This window comes from Rhinolophus sinicus, chromosome 14 (assembly GCF_057876585.1).
Source record: "Rhinolophus sinicus isolate RSI-liver-muscle chromosome 14, RSI-T2T, whole genome shotgun sequence".
Taxonomy (NCBI): Eukaryota; Metazoa; Chordata; class Mammalia; order Chiroptera; family Rhinolophidae; genus Rhinolophus; species Rhinolophus sinicus.
Genome location: NC_142514.1, coordinates 181,600,625 through 181,628,078, shown reverse-complemented (window position 1 = coordinate 181,628,078; position 27,454 = coordinate 181,600,625). Strand labels below are relative to the sequence as shown.

General features: G+C 58.8%; 2 protein-coding genes across 6 annotated transcripts in view; one reads left to right on the top strand and one right to left on the bottom strand.

Moving 5' to 3' along the window:
- Positions 1-15,311, top strand: part of MACROD1 (mono-ADP ribosylhydrolase 1) — a 144,030-nt gene extending 128,719 nt beyond the window's left edge. The window contains exons 4-11 of one of the 5 annotated variants that reach the window (XM_019717849.3): positions 1,029-1,058; positions 13,370-13,486; positions 13,975-14,096; positions 14,217-14,247; positions 14,403-14,476; positions 14,812-14,905; positions 14,997-15,033; positions 15,177-15,311. In XM_019717849.3, the coding sequence (XP_019573408.3) occupies positions 1,029-1,058; positions 13,370-13,486; positions 13,975-14,096; positions 14,217-14,247; positions 14,403-14,476; positions 14,812-14,905; positions 14,997-15,001 (473 nt within the window). In that variant the 3' untranslated portion in view covers positions 15,002-15,033; positions 15,177-15,311. The remainder of the gene's footprint in view (positions 1-1,028; positions 1,059-13,369; positions 13,487-13,974; positions 14,097-14,216; positions 14,248-14,402; positions 14,477-14,811; positions 14,906-14,996; positions 15,034-15,176) is intronic. The other 4 variants (XM_019717850.3, XM_019717847.3, XM_019717848.3 and 1 more) reach the window with 4 other exon arrangements.
- A 127-nt stretch (positions 15,312-15,438) lies between these two features.
- OTUB1 (OTU deubiquitinase, ubiquitin aldehyde binding 1) lies at positions 15,439-22,421 on the bottom strand. Its single transcript, XM_019717852.3, has 7 exons — positions 22,271-22,421; positions 20,637-20,698; positions 20,296-20,394; positions 17,253-17,371; positions 16,944-17,028; positions 16,638-16,832; positions 15,439-16,522 (listed from the first exon to the last, which is right to left on the bottom strand). The coding sequence occupies exons 1-7, from the start codon at positions 22,326-22,328 to the stop codon at positions 16,325-16,327; spliced, it is 816 nt and encodes a 271-aa protein (XP_019573411.1). The 5' UTR covers positions 22,329-22,421; the 3' UTR covers positions 15,439-16,324.
- Between the last annotated feature and the right edge of the window lie 5,033 nt (positions 22,422-27,454).

The following is a 27,454-nucleotide window of genomic DNA, read 5'->3' as shown; positions in this document are numbered from 1 at the left end:
TGGGCCAGACGGGCTGTGGCCCAGCCGGTCTCCCCACCTGGGCAGCACCTGGGCGTGGGGATGACCTAGCCTGTCTCACCGTCACCTGTACTGATTAGCATCCTCAGTTAACGCAGGAGCAGCTGTGTGACCAGAAGCTGGAGCCCCCCCTGGGGAGGGGGCACTGACCCGCACAGTCCTGACATTCTGGAGGAGAGACTGCCAGCTTCATTTTGTCCCCATGTCAGCCCCGTGGAAAGGCAGGAGGGGGTGGCCGGCCAGGCAGAGCGAGCAGGACAGGGCAGCCACAGGGGCCAGAGCTGAGGATTCCAATCTCTCCCTTGAACTTCACACCAACCCTGTAAGGTGGCCTATTCTTCCTGGGGGAAACTGAGGCACAGAGCAAAGTGGCTTAAGTCAGCCATCTGTTGAACCCAGCTTTGGGTCCGGGCCCAGTGCTCTGGGCCCTCCCTGTGCTGCCCAGGGTCGGGGTCTTTACATCACACTTGGTCGTCTGTTAGGCACCCCAGCCCTGGTTCACAGTCTCATGTTCTCACCCCCCACACATTCCCTGGGCAGCACTTAACCATGGCTATTTGTTTCCTAGTGACTTTAAGTCTGTGTCCCTCTGCAGCCTGTGAGCCCCCAGGGCAGGGATCCGGGCTGCCCTCTACACCCCATATCTGTGCACCATGCCTAGCATAGACGGGCCTCAGGAGACACTGTTGGGTGAAAGAATGATCGAATGGAAGGACTAGTGTGGCCGCGGGTCATCTGCCACGCTAGACCCCATATGTGGCTGCTTCCTGGGTGAGCGGCAGGACTGTGGTGGCTCATTGGCCCTCGCTCACCACCATACAAACGCCAGGCCCATTAGACTCAGTGGGAGAGGAAGTCCAAGGATCCTCCACCTCCCCCTTATCTGACCCTGCCTCAGAGGAGACCCTATACCCAGAGTCTGAATGTCCAGCCCCCCATTTCCCCTCTCCACACACCCACCTGCCCTACCAGCCACTCCCCAACTGACTGGCCTTTTTTCTCTCTTGCAGCCAACAGCTCCCTGCTTGGAGGCGGAGGCGGTGAGTGGACCCTCCCTGTGGTCTGGGGACACGGGGGATGGGGGTGGTGGTGGCAATGCTTCTCCTTCCGCGGCTGCTTCTCTTGCCTGGGCCCCTTACCCGCTGACCCAGCTCACTACTGTCCTTCACTGCCACAGCCCTCCCCATTTCTCCATCTCTGCCCTTCTTCTCTGTCTCCCACCCTCTCGGCCTTGCCTGGTCTGCCATCAGTGTAGACATAGCAGAACATCTGGATGACAGGCCTCGCTTCCTCACCACTGGGTGACCCAGGCAGGTCCCCATCCTCTGCACAGAGGCCTCCTGGCCTATAACTAGGGGCTGGGGGGAACATGTGAGGTTTAAAAGGGCCCAGGCTGGGGACTAGGAAGTCACAGGTGTGATAAGGAAAAGCCCAGCCCTGCCCATGTCCCTCACATGCCCTCAGCATGCCCTATGCCCCTTTGCCCTCAGTTTCCCCACCTGTGAGGGCAAAATTGTTATCTCTGCTCTCCCCCAAAACTGCGCAGGCCAAGGTCTCGTGACATCAGGGAGAGCTCTGCCAACTGCTAAGCCCTCGAGAACATTTGTGTATTCACAATTGTTAACGAGGCAGGCGTTTCAGCTGGGCCAGGTGGGCTGGAAGTCAGAGGTCAGGGTGGGCTGTGCGGTCAAGCCAAGGTCATCAGGTGCCGTAGGGTGGGGAGCAGTGACTATGCCCGCAGGGCCTGCTTTCCCTGGCCAGCCCTGCCCAGGCTGCCCCACCCGCCCCTTACCCCAGCCCCTGGGCCGTGCGCTGGCTGGGCTGCCGGCTGTCTGCACAGGCAGCAGGATGATTGGTGAGGCAGGGGGCAAGGGTTAATGTGCCGTCGGATAAATCCCGGGGACCATGTTTACGGCAGCGGTGGCGGGGTCCAGGCCAGGTTTTAAAAGGGGGGAAAATAAAAGGGGCAGTGAAGGTCAGGAATAAATATGAGCAACACTAAGAGCTGTCAGTGACTGGCCAGGATGCGGGGGGTGGGGGCTTTCTGTTTGTGGCAGGAGATGTTTTCCCTCCCTCCCTCCCCTCTTCTCCTCCAGCCGTCCCTGTGGAGGTCACAGCTACCCTGGAGGCCTCACAGAGTGAGGGGGCTTCACTGGAGGCCAGGGGCCCATAGAAAGACCACCTGGGACCCTCTTCTGAAGCCTGTCCTTATGGAGGACTTGGGGACCCTATTGATCTGATGGTACCTGCCATGTGCTGCCCACAGCTACCCCTCTCCTTTGTCTGTTCATTCATCACCCAATGATTGTGTCCCTACTGCGTGCCAGGCTCTGAGCTGGGTGTGGGGACAGATCCTCCAGGCACTAGAGGGGCCTGGTCTCTGTCCTCCCAGAGCTCACAGTCCGGATGAGAGCACCCACCATTACACAGGATGGTCTGTGTGGGGCGGGGGGGTGGGGGCTGCTCGCAGGCATGATGGGGGCTCAGCGAGAAGCACCAAACCTGGCTTGGGCCTCAGGAAGGCTCCTGGAAGGAGGTGGCGCCTTCACTGGGACCTGAGGGATAGATAGGAGAGAGCCAGTGAAGAGCGGTGGGAAGGGTATCCTGGGCAGAGGGAACAGAGGGAACAGTGCAGGTGAAGCCTGAAGTCAGGGAGAGTGTCAGGGGCTGGGGGAGACTCAGAAGATCAGAGAGGTTGGAGCCCAGCCAGGAGGAGGGGAGGCAGGAGGCGATACAGGAGCCTGAGACCATATGAGGATTTTTAGCCATTCAAACCCCGAAGACAAAGGACCACAAGAAGTTGTGGGCCTTCTAAATCCTAAGTCAGGTCACACCCCTCTTCTGCTCAAAACTCTGCCAGGACTCTCACCTCACTCAAAGCCAAGGCCAAGGTCTACATAGTCCCCAGCCACCTCTCAGACTCCCTACCGCACTGCCACCCCTTCCTCTGTGCCAGCCACATTGGCCTTTGCTGAAACAGGCCTGGTCTGCTCCTGCCTCAGGGCCTTTGCACTGGCTGTTCCCTCTGCCCAGAATACTCTTCCTCAGATAGCCATATGGTTGCTTCCTTCACCTCTTACAAGTCTTTACTTGTATGCCACCTTCTCCCTGAGGCCCACCCTACCTGCTCTGCCCCATCCTGCCTTTCCTGGCTCCTCATGCTGCTCTAGTTCTTATTTTTCTTAGAGCACCTCTCTCCTGACCTGCCACATAATTTACCTGTTTACTAAGTTCATTGTTTACTGTCCGTCTCCCCACTGAGAACAAAAGCTCTGAGGGCACTACTGTATCTCCAGCACCTGAAACTGGGTCGGGCCCATACAGCAGATGCTCAATAAATGTTTGTTGAATGAATGAATGAACTCAGGTGATGGCAGGGATGGCCTTACATGTTAAGAGAAGGACTTGCTGTTGAGGGCAGTGGGGGCCACTGAGGTTTTAGGCAGGGCAGGGAGTGGCTCATAGATGGCCTGGTGACCTCACTCTGGGAAGTCAAAGGGCACTTGCTCTAGCCAGACTGAGTGGGGAGGCCCCCTGGGGGTCCTTCTAGCTCCCCTTCCTTTGTCATTGAGGGTGAGAGGATGCTCGAGCAGGCCCCAAGTGCAGCCTGACTGACACAGAGATGGATGGGGTGAGCCAGGACCTGGGAGGAAGTGGGCCCGGAGTCTAGCCTTTTAACGCTGGCTGAGATTTATGGAGCCGCCGCAAGTACTGGCTGAGGCTGTCACTCCGCTAATGTGATTGGAACAAGGTGGAGGTGTTAGGGAGGGGCTGGGGTAGGGGTGAGGCTGGGGCTGGGAGGGGCCTGAAACCTGCTTGGGGCTAGAAGGGAGAGGGCCCCAGACCTCCCGGGCATCTCTGCCCTCACGTCTGCCACCTGTGCCCTGCACTGCCCCCAGTCATCCAGTCCACCCAGCCTTAACCCACTGACGTGCCAGGGTGGGGCACACAGGCAGGAGTAGCCTGGGACTAGGGTCCCTGGTCCTCACTTGACCGCCCAGATAGACCCGTCTTCCCATGGGATCCCCTAATGTTCTGCCCTCTTCTCCTGAGTCCACCCTGAGGAGTTCAGGCCTCTACCCACCACCCGTCACCACCCATTTACCTACTCACCCCCCCCCACCCATCCATCCATCCATCTACCCAGCCTCCTCCCATCATGACCCACCCTCCTGACCACCCCTCGAGGCATTTAATGAGCACCAGTCCCATTCAGCTGGCCTGGCCAGTCTGTTTACAATTGCATGGCCGGCCCCGCCCACCTACTGCTCCTCTCACCTGCTCTCTGCCTTTTTCCACATCATGATCCCCTTTAATGGACTTGTCTTATGTTTGTTCTCATTGTCTGTCTCCCCACTAGAATGTACTCTCCCCAGGAGCAGGGTTCTAGGGATTTTGTGGGGCAGTTAGTTGCATGCTCTGTGTGCTGGGCCCGGCCCTAGCTGGGACACAGGTCTAACTGCCCCGGGGTGCCCCTCCAGTCCTGGGTGTAGAGGGACAGCAGGCAATAAACCAGTGGGGCTTGTGGCAACTATCAGCTCAGAAAGGGGCCCTCAAAAGCAGAGCCAGAGCCTGGCCTAGAGGGCTTTCGTGTAGTGAGCCTACAGTTTTTACTGCAAGTATGTGCTGGCTCAGGGTGGGAGAGGACTGTGGCCTCTGGGGAGCAGGGAAGGGAGTCTGCTGGACACCCCTAACCTCAGAGAAAGCCCCCAGAATCTGCTGGGGCAAAAAGGACTTAATCCATAGGGTCCAAGGGCTCCTGGGCTTGCCTCACCCTGGGGCTGGGCCCCCACCAGCTCCTAGGGCCAAGCTTGGAAGCTAGGTGGTTCTGGCAACAGTGAATCTTGGGGAAGCCCCCTACTCCCCATTCTTTCCCAGGGCTCTTTCTGAGTGTGTGTGTATGGTGGGGGGACCTATGTCAAACACAGACTCCGGATTTGGCTCTGCCCTCAGAGACCCATTGTGGTAGAAGGCTTCCCAGTAGAGGGGGCATTTGACTTGGGCCATGAAGGCTGAATAGGAGCCCAGCAGGTCAACGGGGTGAGAGACCTGTGGCAAGGAGCCCTGATGGCGCTGGGGCAGCCACCCGGTTTCTGGCCAAACCCTTAGGCCTAGAGACCGCCAGGCCCACTCTGGCTCCCCCACCTCCCTTCTGGAGAGCCTTTCACTGGCTGGATAAAAAAAATTTTTTTTCCAACATTCTCCTATTGTATGGTAAGAAGGGAGGCGGGCCCTAAATCAGCATGGGAATCGACAGGGCCCGACGCGTGTCTCTCCTGTTTATTAGGACTGAAATGTTTACTCGGCGATAAGGAGCCGGCTTTCGCGTGGAGATTTGTGCGCTCTTTTTCAATTACCCCTCGTCTTTCTCTGCCACTTTTGCACTAAAGGGATAATAAATGTATCGGAGCGTTTCAATTATTCATCTAAATCATGACTGCGCCTGCCATGGCCAAGCTTTAGTGACAGATTAATTCAGGGCCTCCTTCCTCTGCTTGCGTGGCCGCCATCTCTGCTCCCGCCTGGTCACTGCCCTGAAGGGCCGGCATGAGGGGCGGCTGGGCTGAGGTGAGGCAGGTTCCTGGCAGGCGCAGGTGGGCAGGGCAGAATGGAGTCCCAACCCATCCCACACACTCACTGCCAGCGACACCCCTCCGTTCCGGAGGTCCGCCCGACCCAAACCTGCAGGAGCCAGCACGTGCCTATGAGGGTGCAGCCCACTCTGCTCCCCATGCCCACATGGCATGTCCGTGCGCGTGTCGCATCACCCCAGGGTCTTAGGTATCTCCTGCCCAGAGGAGTCTGAGTGGCTCAGCTTCCTCACAGCTCTCTCCTGGCCCCGGGCTGTTGCACATGCTGCTGCTGTGCTGAGGGCTTCCCTGCCTCCCCACCACAATCTTCCTGCCGAGTTCTATCCATGGCAGGCCTTCCTCTCAGACCACCCCTCACCCCTGCTCCATTTACTGAGGGCCTGCCACACTCCTGGCACTGTCCTCAGTACTGGGACACGGCAGGCCCTGCCCCTCTTGGAGCATGCTGAGGCGTTCTGTTGTCCTTGATAATCAGACTCCCACTTGTGTGGTTATTTAAGTACCAGCTGCTTCCAATCAGACCACCCCCTAAGGGGCATGCACAGGCACCTGTCTGACCACCTCCTGGCAAAGAGTCAGTGCTTGGTTCAGACCTACGCGTGGACCGGCTGTGCCCAGGCCTGTGTGCACATGCGCACAAATCCCTTCTCCCCCACCACAGTGGTCCCTCACCACGGGCGGAACCTGCCATGGAACCTCTCTCTTCTTCACACAGGCACCCATGACCCTTGGGGACAAGTGGCTCTTCTCTCTCTCTCTCTCTCTCTCTCTCTCTCTCTCTCTCTCTCTCCCCCAGTCTCTCACTTACTCTGTCTCTCTGTCCCTGCCTCCTCGCTCTACCTGCTCCTCTGTGTGTCTCTCTTCAGTTCGCTCGCTGGGGTCTGTCTCTTGCTGTCTCGTCTCTCGCTTTCTTTCCATTCCTCTCTTTCATGCTGTCTATGGCACGTGCACTCTCTCCATTTCTCATTCTCTTGCTCTCTCTTCTTTCTTGCTCTGTCTGCTCTCTCTCTCCTGCTCTCGCTCGCTCTCTGTTCAGACAGGCTGGCCAGGGAGGATTAGCAAGGCCCCTAAGGACTGTGCCCTGTTCACTTGCCATCCCAGGGCCCCTGCCCAGCACTGTCTCCCATCACCCTGTGATTGCTTCCCAGGCCGCTTGGACAGGGCTCTGCTCCAGCTGCTCCGATTAGCCGGGCCTGGCACCGTGGGCAGACCTTGTGGCCTCCAAGCCCCCGCAAGGCCAGGCTGTATGTGGCCGGCCCCTTTCAGGTCTGGGCTGGGCTCAGAGAAAGCAGGTGGCCCTAAGGGCAAACCAGCCAGTCCAGAAACTCAATGAGCACCACTATGTGCCAGGCTGGGGCGGGTGGTATATGGGGCAGGGCGTGGCCAGGGGGTTGTCTGGGACAGGGCTGTGCTGCTGGGAAAGGCATCTGGGATGAGGGAACAGCAAAGGGCCCCAGAGGCCCAGAGGGTGTCTCAGACCATGCCCCTCGCCTGCTCAAAACTTCCCATCTCAATGGAGTCAATTCTGAGGTTCCTACCACTGCCCACCAGGTCCCGCTGCCCTGCTGAGCCCTCTGTTTGGACCCCTCCTCCCCTGACCTTCCAGAAGGCAGTTCTTTCTTGTCATTTTCTTATCTCTGCTCAGATGCCACTTCTTCAGGGGGGCCTTCCCAACCACAAAACAGCACCCACCCCTCCCCCTCTTGTCAGCTCTGTTCTCACAGGTGACATTGGAGCCCTGCTTCCCCTCCCTCCGGCAGGGCCTGGTATGCCCTACAGACCCTTCCCACTGTTGAATGCCAGTGCGCGGGAGGGCCCGCAGTCCTAAGGTGGAGGCTGGAGGGAGCCCCGGCCTTGCTTGGAGTTGAGGATTTTATTTCATGGACTTGTGGGAACCCTGGGGGTTTATGAGCAGGGGAGTGACAATGCCCTCCCCAAGTAAAGTCTCCAGGCCTCCCTGCCACCCCTGCGTGGATGCCAGGGCCTTGCTGAGCCTCTCTCCCTGCGGAATCTCACATACCTGCACCACGCGCTATGGGATGTACCATTAGCATCCCCCTGCTGCAGGTGAGGACATCGAGGCCTCAGGTCCCTAGAGCTGAGTCGTGCTCTCCACCCCTGCCCCTCGGCTGGCGCTCCCTGGGCAGAAGGGCTAACTGGACTCAGTCTCCTGCAGGGACTCTAGGAGGCCTGTGGAGCCCGTGCCCCGCCCCCAGTGGGCAAGATGCCGCCAAGCCCCTGCATGCAGCTGCCATGGGGATTTTTAATAACGGGAGTGATTTTTGCATGATGAATGAGGCGCTGCCGTTGTGTACATAATGAAGCCCTAATGTTTTCAAATCCCCATTTAAGGAGCTGATCTCACCCCGTAATGAATTTCAGATCACATCACGGCGCTGTCGTCCATCCATCTTCTCCCTGGGGCGCCCACCCGCCTTGGCACCATGAGGGTGGGGCCTGGTGAGGGTGGGGCTCTACATACCCTGATGGACAGATGGGCTGAGCCCAAGCCTAGCACAGAGCCAGGGGCTGGCATAGGTTTGTTGATTGAATGAGTGACCAGAAGGGTGTGGGCAGAAGCACAAAAGCCGTTCTGGTGCTGGGGCATCTCCCAAGACTCAGCCAGAGCCTAGGAGAACAGAGATGGAGAGTGCCATGCGGGCCGGGAGAGAAGCGGGCACAAGGCCCCTGGGGCAGGTCATTTATCCAGGCTTTATGGCTGGGCCTGCTCTCTTCAGGGTTAGGGGCTCGGGATGCAGGAGCGCAGGCTTCTTGACCCCGCTGGTACGCTCTCAGGGGGCCAGTCTCCCCATCTGCCCAGTGAGGCCTGGCCCCTGTCAGCCCTGCATCTGTGTTGTGCAGAGCGCTGGCGCCTCGGCCGCATCGCGGTGACTGCAGGGCTTGCCACCCGGCTCCCGGTGACTGGGCGGGAGCTGCCCTGAGGGCCCAACCCATGGGTCTTCCTGCACACTCAGGCACAGCCCTCCTCCAGCCCCGACACCTCCCGCTCACGCCCAGGGCTTTCTCGGGGACATCTCCCCCATGCAGTGCACCCCATCCCTCTGGTAAAGGAGGCCCCAGAGCATGAGGGGCACAGTAGTCTTCTGTCTACAGTCTATGGCTGGGCCTTGGTGTCCCCATCTATAAAACGGGGTGACAGTGTGATAAAGTGCAGGGTACTTTGGGGCAGTCTCTCACTGAACCCTATGCCAGCACTGGAGGGAGGTGCTGTCACTGACCTTGTACCGATGAGTAAACAGGTGCAGAGAGGTGAAGTGACACAGCAAAAGGGTGGAGGAACTGGGGGAGGGGATTTGGGTCTCACTGGGCTGGGTCTGCTCTGTCACCAGGAGCCAAGCCCTCACAGCCCCAGCAAGCTCAGTCAGAGGCGCACCCCCCCACAAGGGGACCCCCCCCAGGCCCATCCTCTCCCTCCCCTGCTCTGGGGCTGTCAGCCTGGAAAGAGCAGGGGAGGGGGAGGGCTGCACAGGCCTCACGACCTGCACCTGCTGAAAGGGGCTTTGCCTCCAGGAACTCGAATCCCTGTTCTGGCGACGCGGCTGCTGAAGCCGCACTTAGCTTCTGCTGTCCTCTAACTGGAGATGTTGGACAAGTTACTAAATCACTCTGGCCTTCCATTCCCCCTCCCCCCACCCCCTGCCACCTCTCAACATCTCAGTCCTCCCCACAACTCTGAGGCTCAGAGAGGTTAAGTGACTTGTCCAAAGCCACCAGCAAGCTTGGCAGGATTTCTAGGAAGAGAAATCCCAGAAGGGGCACACAGGGGCCAGACCCACTGGACAGTGGAGGGAGAACGGGGGAATGGGGGAGATGGACAGGCAAGCCCAGGGCCCGTCAGGGTCTCCTGCCCTCTGGTGGGGCACAGCTGCCCCCTCTCCCCCAGGCCATAGGCCTCCTCCTGTTCCTGTAAATAATTAATTAGGCCCTGCTTGCTTGTTTGTTTAGCATGAGGAATGCTCTCCCACTGAGATGCATTTATTGCTGAATAAATTTAAATATCTAATCTTCCCTTCATGAATATTACAGCACCCTAAATAGCGGCCAACATATCCTAAGCGCCTTGGCAAATGGCCCCCACAAGAGCCTGCCTGCTTCCACCTCTGCTGGCTCTGCCCTCCCTGGTGTCCTTCCTGACCTGGACTTGTGAGGGGCTGGGTGTGAGCTGAAGCCCTGGAGGCTGACTGTGGGGTGTGAGGCCATGCTGTTGGCAGGAGGGCTGGTGGGCTCCCGTGCAGGGGCCCTGGGCTCATTTGCAGGGGTGCCTGGGACCAGGAGGGTCAGGGCTGGAGCAGAGAGGGCAGACAGGACTCCCATACAGCAGCAGCATCTGAGGAGCTCAGGGAGGAGGCAGAAGAGATAGGGTGGCAAGAGGACCAGGGCAGAGGGTCCCCAAGGCAGCCGTGCTGGGTGGAGGTAGCTAGCGGTCAGCCTGTGGATGCAGCTGGATAGTCAAGCAAGAGTGGCCCCAGACGTCTTAGCAAGGTGAGGTCCCAAAGGGGTCCCACTATTGGGAGGGGGAAGTGTTGACATGGGGAGGGGGACAGGAGCCAGGCTGTAGGAGCTGGCAGTGAGGTGGGGACGCTGACACAGCAGGTATAAACAGCATCTTCCAAGAGTGGGTAAGGAGGGCAAGCAGGAGCCAGACAGCCAGGGCGGGAAGGAGGGTGGGGTGGGGAGAGATAGGCCCTTTCAGTGTCCTACAGGATGCAGAGTGGCCCAGCTGTGTGACTTTGGGCAAGTTTCTCACCCTTTCTGTGCCTCAACTTCTTCTCTAAAGCAGGAAAAATAATAGCACCTCCTAGGTGTCTGTGAGCCTCAAACAAGAGGGTGGATGGAAACTGCTCGGCACCTGGCAGGTTCTCAGTAAGAGGCCAAAATGCAGGAGCCAGATCCGGGAGCTCAGCGGTGAGGATCAAGGCAGGGTGAGCCCTGGGCCGTCTTCTGGGGGAGGAAGGACCCAGCCTTGACCTGCTGGACAGACTCTGAGGACAGCCCCACCCTCTTCATGGCTCGGTCTCCCCAGGTTTTCTGCTGGCCAGGGTGCGTGGGGGTTAAGTTGGAGGTTTGAGGTTCGTTTGGATGTATGTGGCCGAGGAGTCCAGGGAAGGAACTGAGGGTTAACTGATATGAACTGGGGACACCACCCTCCCACCAGGCAGCCCAGGGTTAGGTGGGAAGGGGAATCACCCTTTTCTTGGATGGAGCCAAAGGAAGCCTCCTCCTTGAGTCTCTAAAGCTTAGCTTAGCCTAACATGAGCCCAGGACAGAGCCTGGGGTCAGAGCCAGGGGAGCTGCTGGTCTGGTTGTGAGAACAGAGGAAGTGCGACCCCTTTGGCCTCTGGCTAAGGCATCAGAGCTGGGAGGTCCCTCTGGCACTGAGAGGTGGGACAGCAACAAGGCTGGTGTGTGGACAGGGAGGGGGCAGGCAGGAGGGGCCAGGCTGCTAAGACCTTGACTGCCAGGCCAGGCTGGTGCCCAGGGCCCGTCCCTCATCTCTGCTTTGGGGGAACTGCACAGTGGTCACAGGGCCTGGCCCTGTTCTGGACGCTGCTTGGGGGGTCCAGCCCCGGCCTCTGCCAGCTCCAGTTCCTCCCTCCTACTCCCACCTCATGCCCCCAGGTCAGCCCCAAAAGCCTGGCTGCAGGCCTATCCAGTTCTGCAGGAAACATTAACTCCCTGGAACACAAATCTCAGTGAGCTCCACTTCCACATGCTCCCCCCTTGGGCCGAGGTCACCTGCAGGGCAGACAGCACCGGGAGATGGCCGGCAGCTGGGTGCCAAGTGGCTGACACCACTGGGACAGGGCTGAGAGGCCCCCAGGAGAGCCAGCTCAGACACCCCCTGTGCTCATCCCCATACGTCCTGAACACCCTGAGCACATCTTGCCTGAACACCCGCCTCCCATCACACGCTCGGGTGTACCCACACTAGGCACATGCCCAGACTGTCACACTAATAAAATGACAACCAACATGCACATGGCCTTCACTCATGCTGGGCACAGGTGTAAGCACCTTTCAGGAATGAACAGGCCTAATCCTTCCAATAGCCCTATGAGATGGCTGTCTACTATTATCCCATTTTACAGATAGGGCAGTTGAGGTCCAGAGAGATATGTGATGTGCCCTGGGTCACACATCTGTGTCTGGTGGGGCTGGGATTTGAACCCAGACTGCCCAGCTCCACAGCCTTGGCTGTTGCACACCATGCTGGGTGGTCACCTGGCACCCCCACCCAAAGCAGATACACTGCACATGGACGTGGCACACTCTAGGCCGTACACCACTGTGCAGCACCAGGACACTCTCCCATGGGCTATAGCTGCCCTTATCCCTGCACTGGAGAGGAGGGGGTGGGGACCCAGTCCCAGAGCCTCTAGCAGGGTTCCACCAACTCCTCTACCCCCTCCACCCCCACCCATGGGACACTGGGAAATCACCTGGTGCTAGTTCCAAGTGAAGTCACAAAATTAGGTTTAATTGGGCCCCACAGGGTACGAAAGAAGACAGGAGAGTCCAGCTGGTGTCCCTGGACCTGTGCCAAGATGTTGGGGTTGGGGCTGTGATGGAGGAAGAAGGGCCTCAGTTTGCAAATCTGTAAAATGGAGAAATGGTGGTCCTTTCCTGCTGCCCAGCATTATGAGCACCCAGCAGCTGGTGCCCATGGAGCTCCTGGCACAGGCCTGGGGTGCAGTGGGAGCTGGGGAGCTACCAGAGGTGGGTCACTTTCTCCTGGCCAGTATACCAACTCCACCCCTGAGGACGGGTCACTGTCCCTATTTTCCAGATAAGGCACTCAGAGAAGGGAAAGGACTTGCCAACGTGCCCCATTGCCACAGGCGATGAGGGAGGAGGTGGGATTTGACCCAGGCCTGCCTGAGACCCAGACCCGCCTCTCCAGCAGGGGCCTCTTAGGCCTTGGCACCAGGGCAAGATGGAGCTGAAGGAGCATCTCCTCCACGCCTCCCACAGCGCCCAAGTTGTTTACCTGGGCTCAGGTCCCCAGGGTCTCTGGCAAGGTCCCGGAGCCACCTTCGAATCAACAAGCCCAGGCCCGGCCCCAATTAAGCCGGATTCGCTAACGAGGCGGCTCATTAAGGAGACCCGAGACTCCTGTGCAGCCGGAGCCCGCCCGCCCACCTCCCCGCCTTGGAGCAGGGAAGAGGCTGGAAGACCAGACTCAAGGCCCGACTCAATTTGCCTCTTGTAACTAAGTGGCCTCAGTTTCCTCATCTGTAAAGTGGATCCTAGAGCTTGCGCGGCCACGAGGGGCCTCGCCTGGGGAGGTCGGCCTTGGGATTGGGTGCATGGGTCGGCTGGCATAACCCGGCGGAGCCCAGAGGACGAACTTCCCCCAGGCCGGGCGCGGGTGGCGGTTCCCTCCTCCTAGAGACCTCGGCGTCCGGGAGGCCCCTGCCCTGCAGTGCCCCAGCCTCGCAGCCCGCAAAGAGCAGGGCGGGCTGGGCGCGCCCCCTGCCGGCCGCCCCGCGTCTCTTCCCGTCGGGGTCCGCGGCGGCCCCTCTGTGTCCTGGAGGGGACAGGTTTCCCCAGATGGGAAACAATGTGGGGAGGCAGTGACGCTAGCGGCTGGAGGCCGCGGGAGAAAGGCGTGTTGCCGGGTGTGTCCCACACAGCCGAGGGGACTGGGACCCTTCAGTCGTGGGCATCAGCCTTCTCCTCTGTAATGTGGGCTCGGGCGGAACGCGGGGAGCCCATGGCTCACTCCCCCTCCTCTGCAGTGGACGGCTGCATTCACCGGGCCGCCGGGCCCCTGCTCACCGACGAGTGCCGGACGCTGCAGAACTGCGAGACCGGCAAGGCCAAGATCACTGGCGGCTATCGGCTGCCAGCTAAGTGTGAGTCCAGTTATCCCCTAGCTCTGTGGGGAGCACACAGGGCGTTTTGTGTCATTTGGGGAAGTTAATGATAAGACCCCCACAGAATTGCTGGGGGCCTCCTCAGGGGGCACTTCTTAGCCGTAAGTTCCATGATCTGCCCCTCCTCGTACACCCCAGGAAACAGGTGAAGGGGGGATCCGTGGAGGCTGGGGAAGGGCAAGGACCTAAAAGGGGAGGGGCGAACTGAGGGGGCGGGGCCTTCGCGCACAAATTGTGCACAGACATGGGGAGTAGCCCAGAGCGGGCCTGCCCGTGTCTATCGAGGTGTGGATTTGGGCTCCGGGGCACACCTGTGTACCCACATGGGTGGAGTCCTCCTCTGGGGAGTCTCGGAACTTGGGGGGTAGAAGGCCCGTTTCCTGTCCCCTCCAGGGCCCAGGCCGGCAGGGGGAGAGCCGAGGACCTCAGGGAGACTCCGGCCGGCCTGACCCCGTCGTCTCCTGCAGATGTCATCCATACGGTGGGGCCCATTGCCCACGGGGAGCCCAGCACCAGCCAGGCTACCGAGCTCCGCAGCTGCTACCTGAGCAGCCTCGACCTGTTGCTGGAGCACCGGCTCCGCTCGGCGGTGAGAGCGCCGGGGGCGGGGCGAGAGAAGCCTAGAGCCGGGGTTGACGGCCCGGAGGGACGGGGCGGGGCCGAGGCGGAAAGTGACGGTGTCCCCATCCCCTCTCCTCTCCCCTCCCAGGCGTTCCCCTGCATCTCCACTGGTGTGTTTGGTGAGTGGGGTCCTCTAAAGGAGGAAGGGCGGAGTGGGCGGGCCTAGACACGGGGAGGGGCGGAGCGGGGAGGGGCAGTGGATTGGGAGCTTGGCTATTCGCGGAGCCGCGAGGGGGCGGGCCAGAGCCCGGACTCATTCTCGCCGGGTCCCCAGGCTACCCCAACGAGGCGGCGGCCGAGGTAGTGCTGACCGCGCTGCGCGAATGGCTGGAGCAGCACAAGGACAAGGTGAGACCCGTGCCCAGTCGAGGGGACTGAACGAGGTGGGGTAGTGGGATGCATTCCGGCCCCGCTGACCGGCCCCCATCAGTCATCGCTGAGAGCAAGGGTGCAGAGTACCTTGGCCCAAGGGTCTCTGGCCATGCCAGCCCTTCCTGCATCCCCTCACCTTCCCTTAGCCGGTTTCCTTTAATGCGCACACAGTGCAGCCCTCCCGTAAAGCCTAGCTCTAAGCTCAGGGTCAAGGATGTCCCAAGGCCAAGGCAGGTGACCCTGCACGACCAGGGGCAGTGATAAGACTGGGACCCTCTCGGGAGAGGGTGGCTCCCGTTCAAACTGAGCAGGCCCTGGTGCAGGTGGACCGGCTGATCATCTGTGTGTTCCTGGAGAAGGACGAAAACATCTACCTGCAGCGGCTCCCCCACTACTTCCCCGTGGGTATGTACCTGCTGTGGTGTCAGCACCCCGGCCAGCCCCTGCCCCTCCCCACCCACCCTGCGCCAGGTTCTCAGTGTCCTCTACCTTCCAGCCTGACTGCACCCCACCGCCCACCCTGTCCAGGACTGGTAAGCAGGGCCTGGCCCGCTGTGTGACTGCCCACTAACACACCCGCTCGCCCTCGGTGCTCACCCCCACGCATGGCGGCAGCCTGGGAGGCCCAGGGAAGCCCACAGCCCACCACCTCCTCTGACCTCTGCTCTGCCCGCAGACTCGCCGGGGCCTGCCAGACCTCGCTCCCAGCTCTGAAAGGTCTCCGAAGCCTGCAGCTGTGCCTGGGCCTGGCTGCCCCATCCTGCCCTTCAGACCCTCCCCCGGGAGCCTAATAAAGACCACCTTTGTTGCAGCTCCTGCTGTCCGAGCTTTGGCTGGGGTGAGGGAGGCAGCCCAGGGGGTGGGCAGGTGCTTTGGTCAGAGGCTGGTGAGGGCTCTCAGTGAGCCGGGTGAGGGAGGCACGGGCCAGACGGCAGAGGTGGGCAGCAGCACTTCACATTTATTAAGGGCCTGCCCCCAAGGAGCTCACAGCCTGGGGGCCCAGCTCCCACATGTGCTAGGGTGGGGGAGGAAAGGAGGTGAAAGCAAAAAGGCAAGCAATGCAGACACCGCGGCCCAAGCAAAGGGGGTGCAAAGCAGGCACAGGCAGGGGTCCTGGGGTGGGTAGGGGGATGGCGGCCTGTCAAGCCCTGCCCGGACCTGGGGACTAGACCAAGCACAGGCTTGAAAGCTGCCCCTCCCCCACCAGACTGGGGCCGCCTGGGATGCACCTGGATGTCCTAGCTCCTCCACCTGCCCTGAGCAGGCCACACCATCATGGCTGCCCTCTCCACCCAGGACTCCAAGGCCAGGAGGGCAGGCAGCTGGGATCTGGGGCCCTGGCCATGAAAGCAGGGTGGCAGTGGGGCCTATGAGGGAGCAGCTTGAAGCTCTGATGGTCCTGGGTCCCTGGGCAAATCCCTAAGGAACTTCCAAATTTCCATGGAAACCCCTGGGCCAGCTAAGGAGGGAAGGGGGGAGGCGTGAAGGAAGCAGACCCCAATAACCAGGAATGGGCCCCAAGAGGCCTGGCCCCTCAAAACTGCTGCTGGTAGGGAGCTTGGGTGTTGGACAGGCGAAAGGCCGAGAGGAACCCACCTGGGGGGAAGGCGGACAGCCAGACACATAGCAGCCAGGCGGGCAGCAGCAGAGCAGGGACACGCACACGCGGCTTACCACCAGCATCCCCTTTTAATAAAACATGGAAGGTTGTATGACAGGGAAGAGGGAGTGAAATATGACCATTTACAACCACACAAAAACCTCTGTACATGTCTAGCGCCTGGCAGAGGGGAGGCAGCAGGGCAGTGGCGGGCGGGGCCAGCCCTATTTGTAGAGGATGTCGTAGTGTCCAGGCCGGTAGAGAAGGTAGACCTTGGGCTCCGAGCCCTCGGGGAAGACGTGCGGGTTGGTGGTGCCGCCCTCGCCGCGGTCCATGTACTCCACCTGGATGGAGACGCTGAGAGCCTGGGCCAGCGCGATGATGTGAATATGGTCGCTCTCCTTGCACATGGGCTCCACCTCCTGCAGCACAGGTCAGGGCCTGGGTCTCAGCACCTCCTCCCCCAGCCCTGGGGCTCCCCACCGGCGGGAGAGAAAAGCGAGGACCCCCAGTCTGAGAAGTAGGGCGGGGCGGTACCTGCTGGCAGAACTCCTTGACAGTCCGCCCCCCCTCGATGAAATGCTCGAAGAACTTGCTCTCCCGCTGCAGGTAGCCGGAGGTGAGCAGCCGCAGGTAGACCACCAGGTAGTCCGAGGTGCTCTGGTCATTGAAGGAGGCCAGGAGGTCGGCTACTGAGATCTGCTTCTCCACCTGCTCAATCAGGTCCATGAACTGCCACCAGGGGGACAGAGGGCAAGATGACGGAGGAGCAGGGCCACCCGCCATGCCAGGCCACACACCCTCCACCCTGGCCTAGTGGGTGGCAGGGACAGCTGGGCTCACCGTGTTATGGAAATCCTCAATTGTGAACTCGGTAAAGCCCTGGGACACCAGGTCCTCTTTGCTCTTGGCAGACACAGCCTTGAACCTGGTGGTGGGAGAGAAAGGGAGGCCAGCATGGGCTCCTCAGCCAGCAGAGCAGGCGCCCAGAGGCCAGCGTCAGACAAGGCTGGCCCTTACCCCCAGTTCAGAAGGGAAGTCCCCAGCAGCAACCCAGCCTACCATCTGGCCTCAGCTGGGGGAGGAGGGAGCCCAAGCCCTTCATGGGACCATGGTCCACCTCCTTCAGTGCCAAGTACCCACCCTCCTCACCTCTGCAACTCCTTGCTGTCTTCCAGCAGCGCCTCCAAGTGGGAGAAGCCGAAGGCTCGATAGAAGCAGTTCCCATCGGGCCTGGTCTTGCGGATGTACGAGTACTTTTTGTGGAGGTCCTGCAGAGAGGTAGCCCCCGCCCCACCCCGTGCTGTCAACATCAGGCCAGAACCAGGCAGGCCAAGGAGCCCCCACAAAGGCCACACCACAGCAGTGGCAACTGAGATGAGCTCCAAGCAGCCACCTGCCATCCTTGGCTGTTGATTCTGGTGATGGGAATCACTTCGTGACCCACTGTCGAGAGCCTCAAAAGCCTCAGGAAACCGTGGGGGACGCACAGCAGTCACAGCCCGACTGCCGTGTCTACCACCAGTACCCAACACAGTGCCTGGGCCTGCAGGGCTGTCTACTCATAGAAATGGGCGAGTGAGTCACTCCTTGACCAGTGCAGCTTTTCCAGGGAAGAGTCCTCAAACCACGCGAGGCCAGGGCAAACTGGTCAAGGTGGGGGTGCGGGACGGGCTCCACGCCGCAGCCCAGGGCGGGGAACAGCCTCCTTCTCAGAGCTACCTCCCTCACAGGTACCATTTCTGTGTGATCTTTTCCGGTTTCCTCCCCAAACTCCATGGAATTTCTTCCGTCAAACCCACCCACACGAGTGGGCCATTAGTGCTGCCTGGCCTGGGCACCCTCCCCTGCTCCGACATCTACTTCTTACCTTCTCCATTCTCCTTAAACCCCACCCTTCTTCCCGATGGCCTTGCTTCCTTTCCAAATATTTTCACTGAGAACCCCTCGGCCGCCACCCACACATCCACCCTCGGCCTTTCCTCCTGACCCTCTGAGGGTCCAAGGCTGCTGCCAGAGCCAGTCCCCACCCCTGGGCTCAAGGACATTGTCCCATGAAGTCTTCTGCCTCTTCCTGCGTCATCAGTTTTCCTCTTGCTACTGGTTGAGACCCATCAGCATATAAACACAAAGCTCCCACTCAGGTCTCCCTGCCTCTGTTCAGTCTGTTCTTACCCAGAACAACCCAAGAGACCTGCTGACACTCATCTCCCTCTAAGTCCTTTCTCTGGCCGCAGCTCCCCATCTCCCAGTCACACTGGCCTCCACGCTGCACCCCAGCCCAGACCTCAGGGGCACTGCTCGGCCCCGGGGCCACACCCCACTCCCATGCCTGTCTGTTCCTCACTCCAACACCACCTTCTCAGGGAGCGCGTCGCTGACCCCCTTAGAACCGCAAACCCTCGCACTCCCTAGCTCCTTGCCCCGCTTCCCTTCCCTCACAGCCCCCAGCACCTCTGACAGACATTTTAGTTACCCCGGCTCACTGTCTGTCCAGTAGGAACTGTAAGCCTCATGAGGGCAGGAGTTTGTCCTGGGGTCATCGCCTGGCCCACAATATGTGCTCCTACCTGTTAGATCAATAGCTCACACGCCTACCACTGCAGAGCCCAAACCACTGAGGTTACCATAGCTGCCAGGATCCTTCTGAGCGCTTACTGTGCCAGGCCCTCTGCTGACGGCATGTCCATTAATCCTCACAGGGGCCGAGCTCACCGTCACCCAGCTCCGCTTGGGCTCTGCCATCTAGGCTTAGGCTCCTCCCCGGGAGCAAAGGGGCTCAGGCACAGCAGAGTGGGGGTGTCAGACCTCCTGCGCAGACAGAATGACTCGATGGGAAGAACCCAAGAGGCCCCCGTTGATTTCAGCCGGGTGGTCTAAGTGTGACGGGTAGGCCTTGAAATGGAGGCCCCACTCCGCCAACCCAGCACATGGGGAGGAGGACCCACACCTTCCTAAGCCCTGGCTGAGCGCTGTGCACTGAACTCCACACCTGACCACTGCCGTCTCCTTCACACCTCACACTTGTCCTGTAAGGCAGAGACCTCTCCACCCAGATGAGCGATCGCAGGCTCCAAGAAGCTCAGTGTTGCCCGAGATCACACAGCTGGAAGTGGTGAAGCCATGACTCAAACCCAGGTCTGTCAGGCTCCAGAGCCAGTGCCTTCATCTCTCCACAGGCCTCCTGGGTAAATCACAAACACCCTGAACAAAGGGTCTGAGTAGACCACAAGCCACACACAGCTGATCTGGCCTACAAGTGTGTTGTTTGCTCCACACAACATTTTCAATTTGAACTAGCTGTCAACTGTTAGGACTCTGGAGATTTCACATCAAAATAATTTCTGGCTTGTCTTGGAAAAACAGATCTGGCAACAATGGGTAACAGGCATGGACACTCCCACTTGCCCTGGGTGCTTCCACTTCCTGCTACTGGCTGATGCCCGCTGTTCACCACCTGACCACCTTTAATGACCTGGGTTACCTGCCTAACCCCTGACATGGATAGCCCCAAAGGTCCCTCCTTTCAGATGGAAGGTTCTAAGCATCTCTGCTCTTTCAGGGGGGAAGGGAGAAGTAACATTTACTAAACCCCAGGCTGTGCCAATGGCTACTATTTACATATATCCACCGTCACATTTCAATCTGCCAGCTCACAGAGCAGAAAGTGAGTGGATAAGGGACTTACCTGTTTGTAAATGCAGCAGGGCCTGGCACAAAGGTCTGTAGGCCCCCTTCCCCGCTGCTGCCTCCTCTCCACAAAGATCCCGGGGGCAGGCTGAGAGACACTCCCCTGCCACTACCCTCCGGCCCCACACAGCCCCAGCCCATTCAGCCCCAAAGTGAGCACTGAGCAGAGATGATCACCCCCGAGGTGTCAGCTCCAGCCTCCACAGCCTTCATCTCTCTCAACCTCACCACCACCCTCAACAACCACGGGCCCATGCTTTCATCACCCTGATTCTATAGCTAAGGACCCCACAGCTCAGAGACACTGAAGGTTCTGCCAAGGATAAAGCTGCTGCATGAACCGAGGTCTTTTGATTCCCGAGTTTGCACACTTAAGAACCCGCAACCAGAGGGCTCCCCAACACCCTCCCCTCCAGGAGGCCAGCCCAGCAAGGAGCAGGTCTGAGGCAGGCAAGCTCCTGTCCTGCCCCCAGGCCTCTTCCGGGCCCCTGGGCCAGGCTCCCACCTTGATCTTCTGTTGATAGATGTTGTCATCCTCAGCATACTCCTTGTACAGGACGGACAGCTCCAGCCGCTCCGAGACCAGAGGGTTCTGGACGGCAATCTGCAGAGGGGAGGGAGGCCATCATGCTCTGGCAGGTGGATGCCGTCCCACACCTAACAGCCAGAACACCTAAACCAGGGGTGCTGGGCAGTCACCCAGTGGCACAGTGACGCCCCCCACACACAAAGGCATCCAGTATCTAGCACAGCTTGGAGGAGAACGCTTCCAAAGCAGAAATAAACAACAGGCCTCAGGCCCAGCCTATGTGTCCCCACAAGAGGGCCATGACCACAGCCCCTCACCTCTTGCTGAATACGGTCCTGCTGAGCCATGATGGCTTCATCATAGGCGAGGCAGTTAACACCTGCAAGAAGGAAGAGACCGAGGCTTGCAGTGGGTCCTGGCTATGTCCACTCCAGGCAGCCAGACTGAAGACAAGAGCAGCCAGGAGAGCAGGCGTAGATTCTGGAAGCATGCGGCTCACACCCTGCTCCACCCCAACCGTGTGATCTTGGCAAAGTCCCTTCCCCTCCCAGGCCTTGGCGTCCTCATCTTTAAAATGAGGGGGAGAGGTGACTGCCCCCAAGGTGTGCTCCTGCAGCTCTCCTACCATCCCCTTGGCTTTCTAACATCACCTCCCAGCAGTCTGGGAATGCTCCCGGGCCAGGCGGGATCTCCTGGGGAAAGTATGATGAGGTGGAGTCCTGAGCTGGAGGAGAGCTTCCTGTAAGCCTCCACTTTACTAGACCACACCCTTCCTCCTTCTGCTGTCCTGGGTATTCTTCATGGTGCCCATTTTACAGATAAGAACAAATGTAGACTGGCGAAGGAATCTGCCCAAGGTCACAACTAGGAAAGACCTGTGGTCAAGCCCAGGTCTAATTCCACAGGCTGAGCTCTTCACCATACCTCTCCTCCGCCACCTCACTCAGAACTTCCGTCCTCCTAAAAGGAGGCTAATACCAGCATGTTCCTCCCCTCATTGAAACGTCAGGAGGAGGTGGTACCTTAGAGCTATACTGTTAAGGGTTCATCCGTGAGTTGGGCAGGGACCCCACTCTGAGCAGCCACCGGTGAGGAGGCAGGAATTCTGGTCCTGGCTCTTTCTTAACTTACGTGATCTTAAACAAGTCCCTTCTGGGGGCCTGGGTCTCCCAGTGCTCAGCCCCTCAAATGTGCTGTTAGAATGGGGGGGATGCTGAATGACTTTTAAGGCCAATCCTTTGGGGCCTGAGCATCCCGGATCCCGTTTCACTGCCCTGCAACGGGGCCGTCCTTCCAACCCAAACGACCTACTCAGTCCCCAGGGCCTAACTCGTGGGTGAAAAAGGAGAAGGTGGCACCATTTTGAGAGGCCCAACTCTTCAGAAGTCTAAGAAAACAATGCCCCGACAGGCGGAAAGGGGCGACAAGGCCAGAAGAGGGGGCTCTACCGGAAACGCAGGCTGCACTTTTTAGGGCACACCCGCGGCTGCTCACACCCCCCCGGCCGCCCGCAGCATCCCCAGTGGCCGCCCAGTCCTTTGTGCTCTGCAGCCCAGAGTAACTCGACGCCCGCCCGGGCGCAGTCTGCTCTGGAGAACACGGGCGGCCGAACTCCGGCCTAGGCCTCGGCATGGCTGCAAGGACGGGGATGGCAGGGCTCGGGACCCGGGAGCCCGGGGACGAGGGGCTAGGCGGGGGGCGGGGCGCCCCAGGCCCCGCCCCGGGAGCGCGCGAGGGGGAAGGGCCGCGGGCTTGGGCCCGCCCCGCCCGCCCGGCCGGGGGTCGCGGCGGGGGCTCTTTCCATTGTGAGGGGGAGGGGAGGCGGCGGCGGGGGAAGAAGGGGCCGTCAGTGCGCTTCGCCCCCGGCCGCCCCGCCCCCAGCTCCCCGGGAACCGGAGGCCCGGCACCGCCCCTGCTTGCCCAGGCTGGACGGCCCTCCCTCGGTCAGTACCTTCAGAGTCGCTGCCCAGCGGCTCCTGCTTCTGCTGCTGAGGTTCCTCCGCCGCCATCTTTAAACAGCGCCGCACTGTGGACCGCTTCCGGGTTACCCGTTGCCCTCCTCCCGGAAGAGAGCCCCTCCTCGTGGCCCCTCCTTGGCAACGCCCTTAGCAACGGGGTCCCCCTCGGAAGTTGTCACCCGAGGGGCTCGCAGTTCCTGTGGCCGGGGCGGGCGTAAGGGTTCAGGCCCAGTGAGGGGAGACGGCCGTCCCGCCCACCTTCCCCCCCGCTTAGCTCCCTCTTCCCGGGCTCCCTGAGCTCCCGGTGCTGAGAGCCTCCTGGAGCCAATTCAGTTTTCTTTTCTCTGGAGTTTGAAACGCCGATTGTATTGAGATAAGTAGGAAGGTGAAATAAAAACCACCGAAGATAACATTCCTGCGGCGGGCTCCAGAACTCACGGCAGGCGACTGCAGCGAGGAGACAGGGACGCAAGCTCACGTCGGAGCCCGGGACACCAGCGTCCCCGAGCCTCCGTCCTGAGCGGGCTTTGGTGTCCTGCTTCCGGCAGGAAGAACACGTCTCTCGGGGTCCGGGGCAAAGTCTCGGGATCTAACTTTGGACACCGTGCACTTCTGGTTATAAGAAAAGCACGACCTTTTTAAAAGCAGAGAGTTGATAAAAGTGGAAAACAGATTAGTAGTTGCCAGGGGTTGAGGGGCTGGGGCCGGAGGGAAGTGGTGATTGTGACAAGGAAACAGGATGCATCCTTATGGAGATGGAAACGTTCTGTCTCTTGACTATATGAATACCCTAGTATATGCTCTACTATAGTTTTGGAAGACGCAAGATGTTACCAATGGGGAAACTGGGTGAAGGGTACACGGGATCTTCCTGTGTAATCTATTTAAATTGCCTGTGAATTATCTAAAAATAAAAAGGTTTGAAAGTGGCAAGGCCTTGCATGCTATTATTGCTCTAAATAAGATGCTATTATTTAGAGAGGTTGCAACCTGGGTCTCTAGTTCTTGACTTTTCACGATTGAAGGCCTTTTTCATGACAGTGCAGTGGTCTTTTAGCCCTGCAGGAGGCTGTGCCTGCGTCCCAGTCAGATCCCAGTTTGTGCTAGTACAGGAGTGCAGTATGACCGAAGGTTTTCGTGAGCTCTGTCCGGTCCTGGAGCAGGTGCAGTTGGTGCCTGGGCTCACACACAGCCCATGGTGGTGGCCTCACAGCAATGCTTCAAGTGTCAATCTGTGTTCCAGAAACTACAGATTACTATTTATTGGGTCCTTGAGCCTTGGGGTTCTTTCCAAACTCAAGAAAGGAAAGGGTCCACCCTATTTGGACCCCATGCCTACCAACTGTTCATTCCTTTTTGGATTTTTAACAATGAAAAATATAAATGCCAATTAGATCTTCAGTCAGTGGAAAAGAATTGGTATTACCAAATGAAGAGCTAAGATATTTGATGATAAGAACATTTCTATTTGGCTTTTCAAAATTTTGAAAATAGCTTTAACTCCACCGCTACCCCCCACTCCTACTTAAACTAGGGAGCCCATGGTGGAGGAAAGGGTGCAGGGGGAGCTGGAGTTGGGACTAAAGGTCAGGACAGGGAACACAGCTGCACTGGAGAGCGAGGAATCCATTGTGGTCCAGTGCTGGACCACAGCCAAGCTGCCAACGCCAACACTTCCCTCCCAAGGGCTCGGGGCTTGAAGAGCAGACCCGCGCCCTGTATCAAGGGCCTGCAATGAGAGTCCTCTCTCCTACCTGCTGCCCAGCCCTCCCCATCTCATCAGGCAGAATGGGCCGGAAATGGCTGGAGGGAAGCTGTGGCTCTTAATCCATACCAGGGTGCCCAACTTTTGCCCCACTCTTTTCCAGGCCAATTTATTTGGTGGTTAATAACAGTTCTCTTACCCTCATTCCATGGTAAATGTTACTTTTACCATGGGGGAGGTGATTTTCTATCCTAAAGCATCTAAAACCCAACTACACATTTGTCATGAATCACCAGTGTATCTCCAGATTTTTCTCTGCTTCCCAATTTGCCAACCCAGAAACAGCCTCTGGCTACTGTCCCTGGGTGCCAAGGCCTGTCACGAAACAGGCAGCACTGTCACTGGGCTGCTGTTGGATACAGTCACAGAGGTGACAGGCAGCAGCCTACTTTATTTTCCACAGATGCTTCCTCACAGCCCTGCTGGCCCAGAATGTGTCTGGATTGACCCACATCCATGTCCATCAGATTCTGTCAGGCAGAGGGAGAGGAGACCCCATACCAGGACCCAGGGACTGCAAAACCCCTGCTTCAGAGGCTTTACAAAAGGGCACACAGGCCCTAGGGGGCCACATGGCTTCCAGGCCCACCCAACCTCTTCTACCTCTCAGGGGAGAGGGTCAAGCAAAAAGGACACGGCCTGGGCCCTGGGACAGCCACAGTCTTCATGAGGAGGGAGGTCCGTGGCCAAGAGAAAGCCTCAAAAGTGGGCCGAAAATGAGGGCTCAGCGATCCTTCCCAAGGCTGGCCTGGGATGGGCAGCTGCCCACATGGGAAGAGTGGGTGCATGCTGAGCCCCAAATGGAGCTCTGGAGCTGCCACTGCAGGAACCCACGATGGTCCATGGGCCACTGGCTCCAAAATCCTGATGGTGCAGAGAGCAGACTGATGAGCTGAGCAAGGGCTGTACTTCCAGGCTGCTGGCTGGGTGGCTACTTGCAGCCAGGGTGCAGGCCACCTAAGGCAAAAAGCAAGCAGAGGCGTCAAAGGGACAGGCCTCTCCACAGACTCACGCCACCACACTTCTCACACTGTCCTGCAAATACCCTACATTCCAAAACACCTCAAGTCTGTTCAGGATCCAGCCCCTCCTGGGGGAGCCTTGCAGCACCAAGACAATGACATATTCTTCCTGTTATTGCGGCCATAAACAAATCACCACAAATCTAGTGGCTTTCAAACAACACAAATGTGTAATTTCGCAGGTCAGAGGTCAGAGGTCTGGTATGGCTTCCACGGGACTAAAATCAAGGTATGTGCGGATGTGTTCCTTTCCAGAGGCTCTCAGGGAGAATCTGCTTCTTTATTACGCAGGTTGGCAGCTGGGAGACTGAGGTCCCCATGTTCTTGCTGGCTGTAAACAGGGCTGTCTGTCTTTTCCCAGCTTCTAGAAGCCACTGCATTCCTTGGCTCCTAGCCCACTCTCTCCATCTACAAAGCCAGTCCAGGCGGGTGGAGTCCTTCTCAGGTGGCATCGCTGAGATGTGCATGATCTGTCTTCTTCCATCCACCGTAAGAACTCCTGCGTACATGGGGCCCACCGGATAATCTCCCATTTCAACATGCTTAACTTTAATCACATCTATAAAATCCCCTTTGCCAGGTAAGGTGACTTATTCACAAGTTCCAGGGATTAAAGCATGGACATCTTCAGGGGGACATTATTCTGACACCATTTTATAATCATGAAAACTGAGGCTCACAGAGGTTAAATGACTTGCCCAAGGTCATACAGTAAATGGCCAGGCCTCTGTCACCCAGTCCTGTTTTTGACATTACAGCATCTGCCATGACTGCAGCCTCTCCCAACCCAGTGTGCACAGCCGGGCAGACACCCACCCCTCCAGACTCAGGTTCCAACAGACACCCTCAGACAGACACAGAAATGCTGTCGGGAGTACAGAGCACCTTATCTTCTCTATAGGGAATGGCCTCAGGGCCCCTGATTGGTTGGGGATGAGAGGGACACTGAAAAGGTGACCAGGTTTCAGGCCTAGTGGCCACACTGAGAACCAAAGGGTGATGGGGTTCAAGCATGACAGGTCACTTGCACCCTAAACTCTGCCATCCACCCCAAGTGTATGTACCCTGCCCATGTCCACAAGTGCTTCCGGGCCCAGCAGGTTGTGGGAGAGCAAGTGCTGGAGGAGCTCTGGGCTTGGAGAGGCTTTCTCAGCTCAGGGTTCTCAAGGCCCTGCCTGTGGCCGCTGGCTTCCCATCACGCAAGGGGTGGCTTGAGACGCACAGCTTTAGGGCTGGAACAGTCCTCCTGGGACAGGGGGCCACTGTCTCTGCATTCCAGGGGCACAAAAATGAGGGCTACCCAATCAAAATCCTCAGCAAAGCAGTGGAGTTACCAGAGAAACAGCTCCTCTCCGGTATCACTTTCTTGCTAGGGGTCAGCCCCGTGGCCTAACCTGTGCCCACAGCAACCTGAGCCAGCCGAGGACCAAGCAGCTTAGAGCGCTCTGTTCGGCTAGTGTCCACAGCAAAGCCTCCCAGAGTGAGGCAGGGAACAGGAGTGACCCCACTGTTCGGGAGGAGATAGCTATGAGGCCCCTTCCCCCAGAGACAGGGGAGCTGTTGAGGTACCTGCAGGTGACAGGTGGATCTCGGCACCGCAGCTTGGCTCAGGTCAGTCCTTCAGATCCAACATGGGCCCTACCCCTCCCCTGGCTAGTAGCCCAACCTGTACACACTTCCCAGCATTCTAGACCGTTCCTCAGGCCCAGACACAAAGGCTGGCTGTGTGAAAGGAAACAAGCCTTTCAGGTGGCAGGCAGCCGACTTCCCCAGCCCTCAGGGCAGCAGCCCTGGGCAGAAGTGAACTTGCCATAGTATCCAGGCACTGAGCACCACAGGCATCACTGGACACCACACAAAAAGGCCAGGAAGGACTAGACAAAGCGAGGGAGAGCAGGGTCTACTTTCAGCTTCTATGTAAATCAGGAAACAAGAGCCCTGCAGAAGAGGGGCTGGGGAGTGTGTTCTGTCACCCAGGGCCTAAAGTCAACCACGTCCCAGAGCCCCTCAGCTCTCCTGACAGCTTTGTCTACCATGTGGGCCCCAGGAGTCCTGGAAGCCTCCCCCAAGGGGACACTGAACCTGTGTCTGTTCACAAGTCACCCACGTCACCACAGAAAAGAATGAAAAGGAGAGCTGGCTGAGGTGTCCTCTAGGGCTGGGGCCAGCGGGTTGGAACGTTCCTTTCAGACACTGGCAGTCAGGATTCCAGCTGTGTGGAGCGTTTCACACGCATCATCCCAGCTAAGGAGGCCCCGCTCCCACCCCCCAGGAACAATCACTGAGGAAGGGCCCTAAGCATGGAGCAGCAGCAAATTCCCCAAGCCCAGGAGAGGGGACAGGGAAGGATGCAAGGAGAACGAGGAAGCCAGTCGGTCCATAAGCATTTA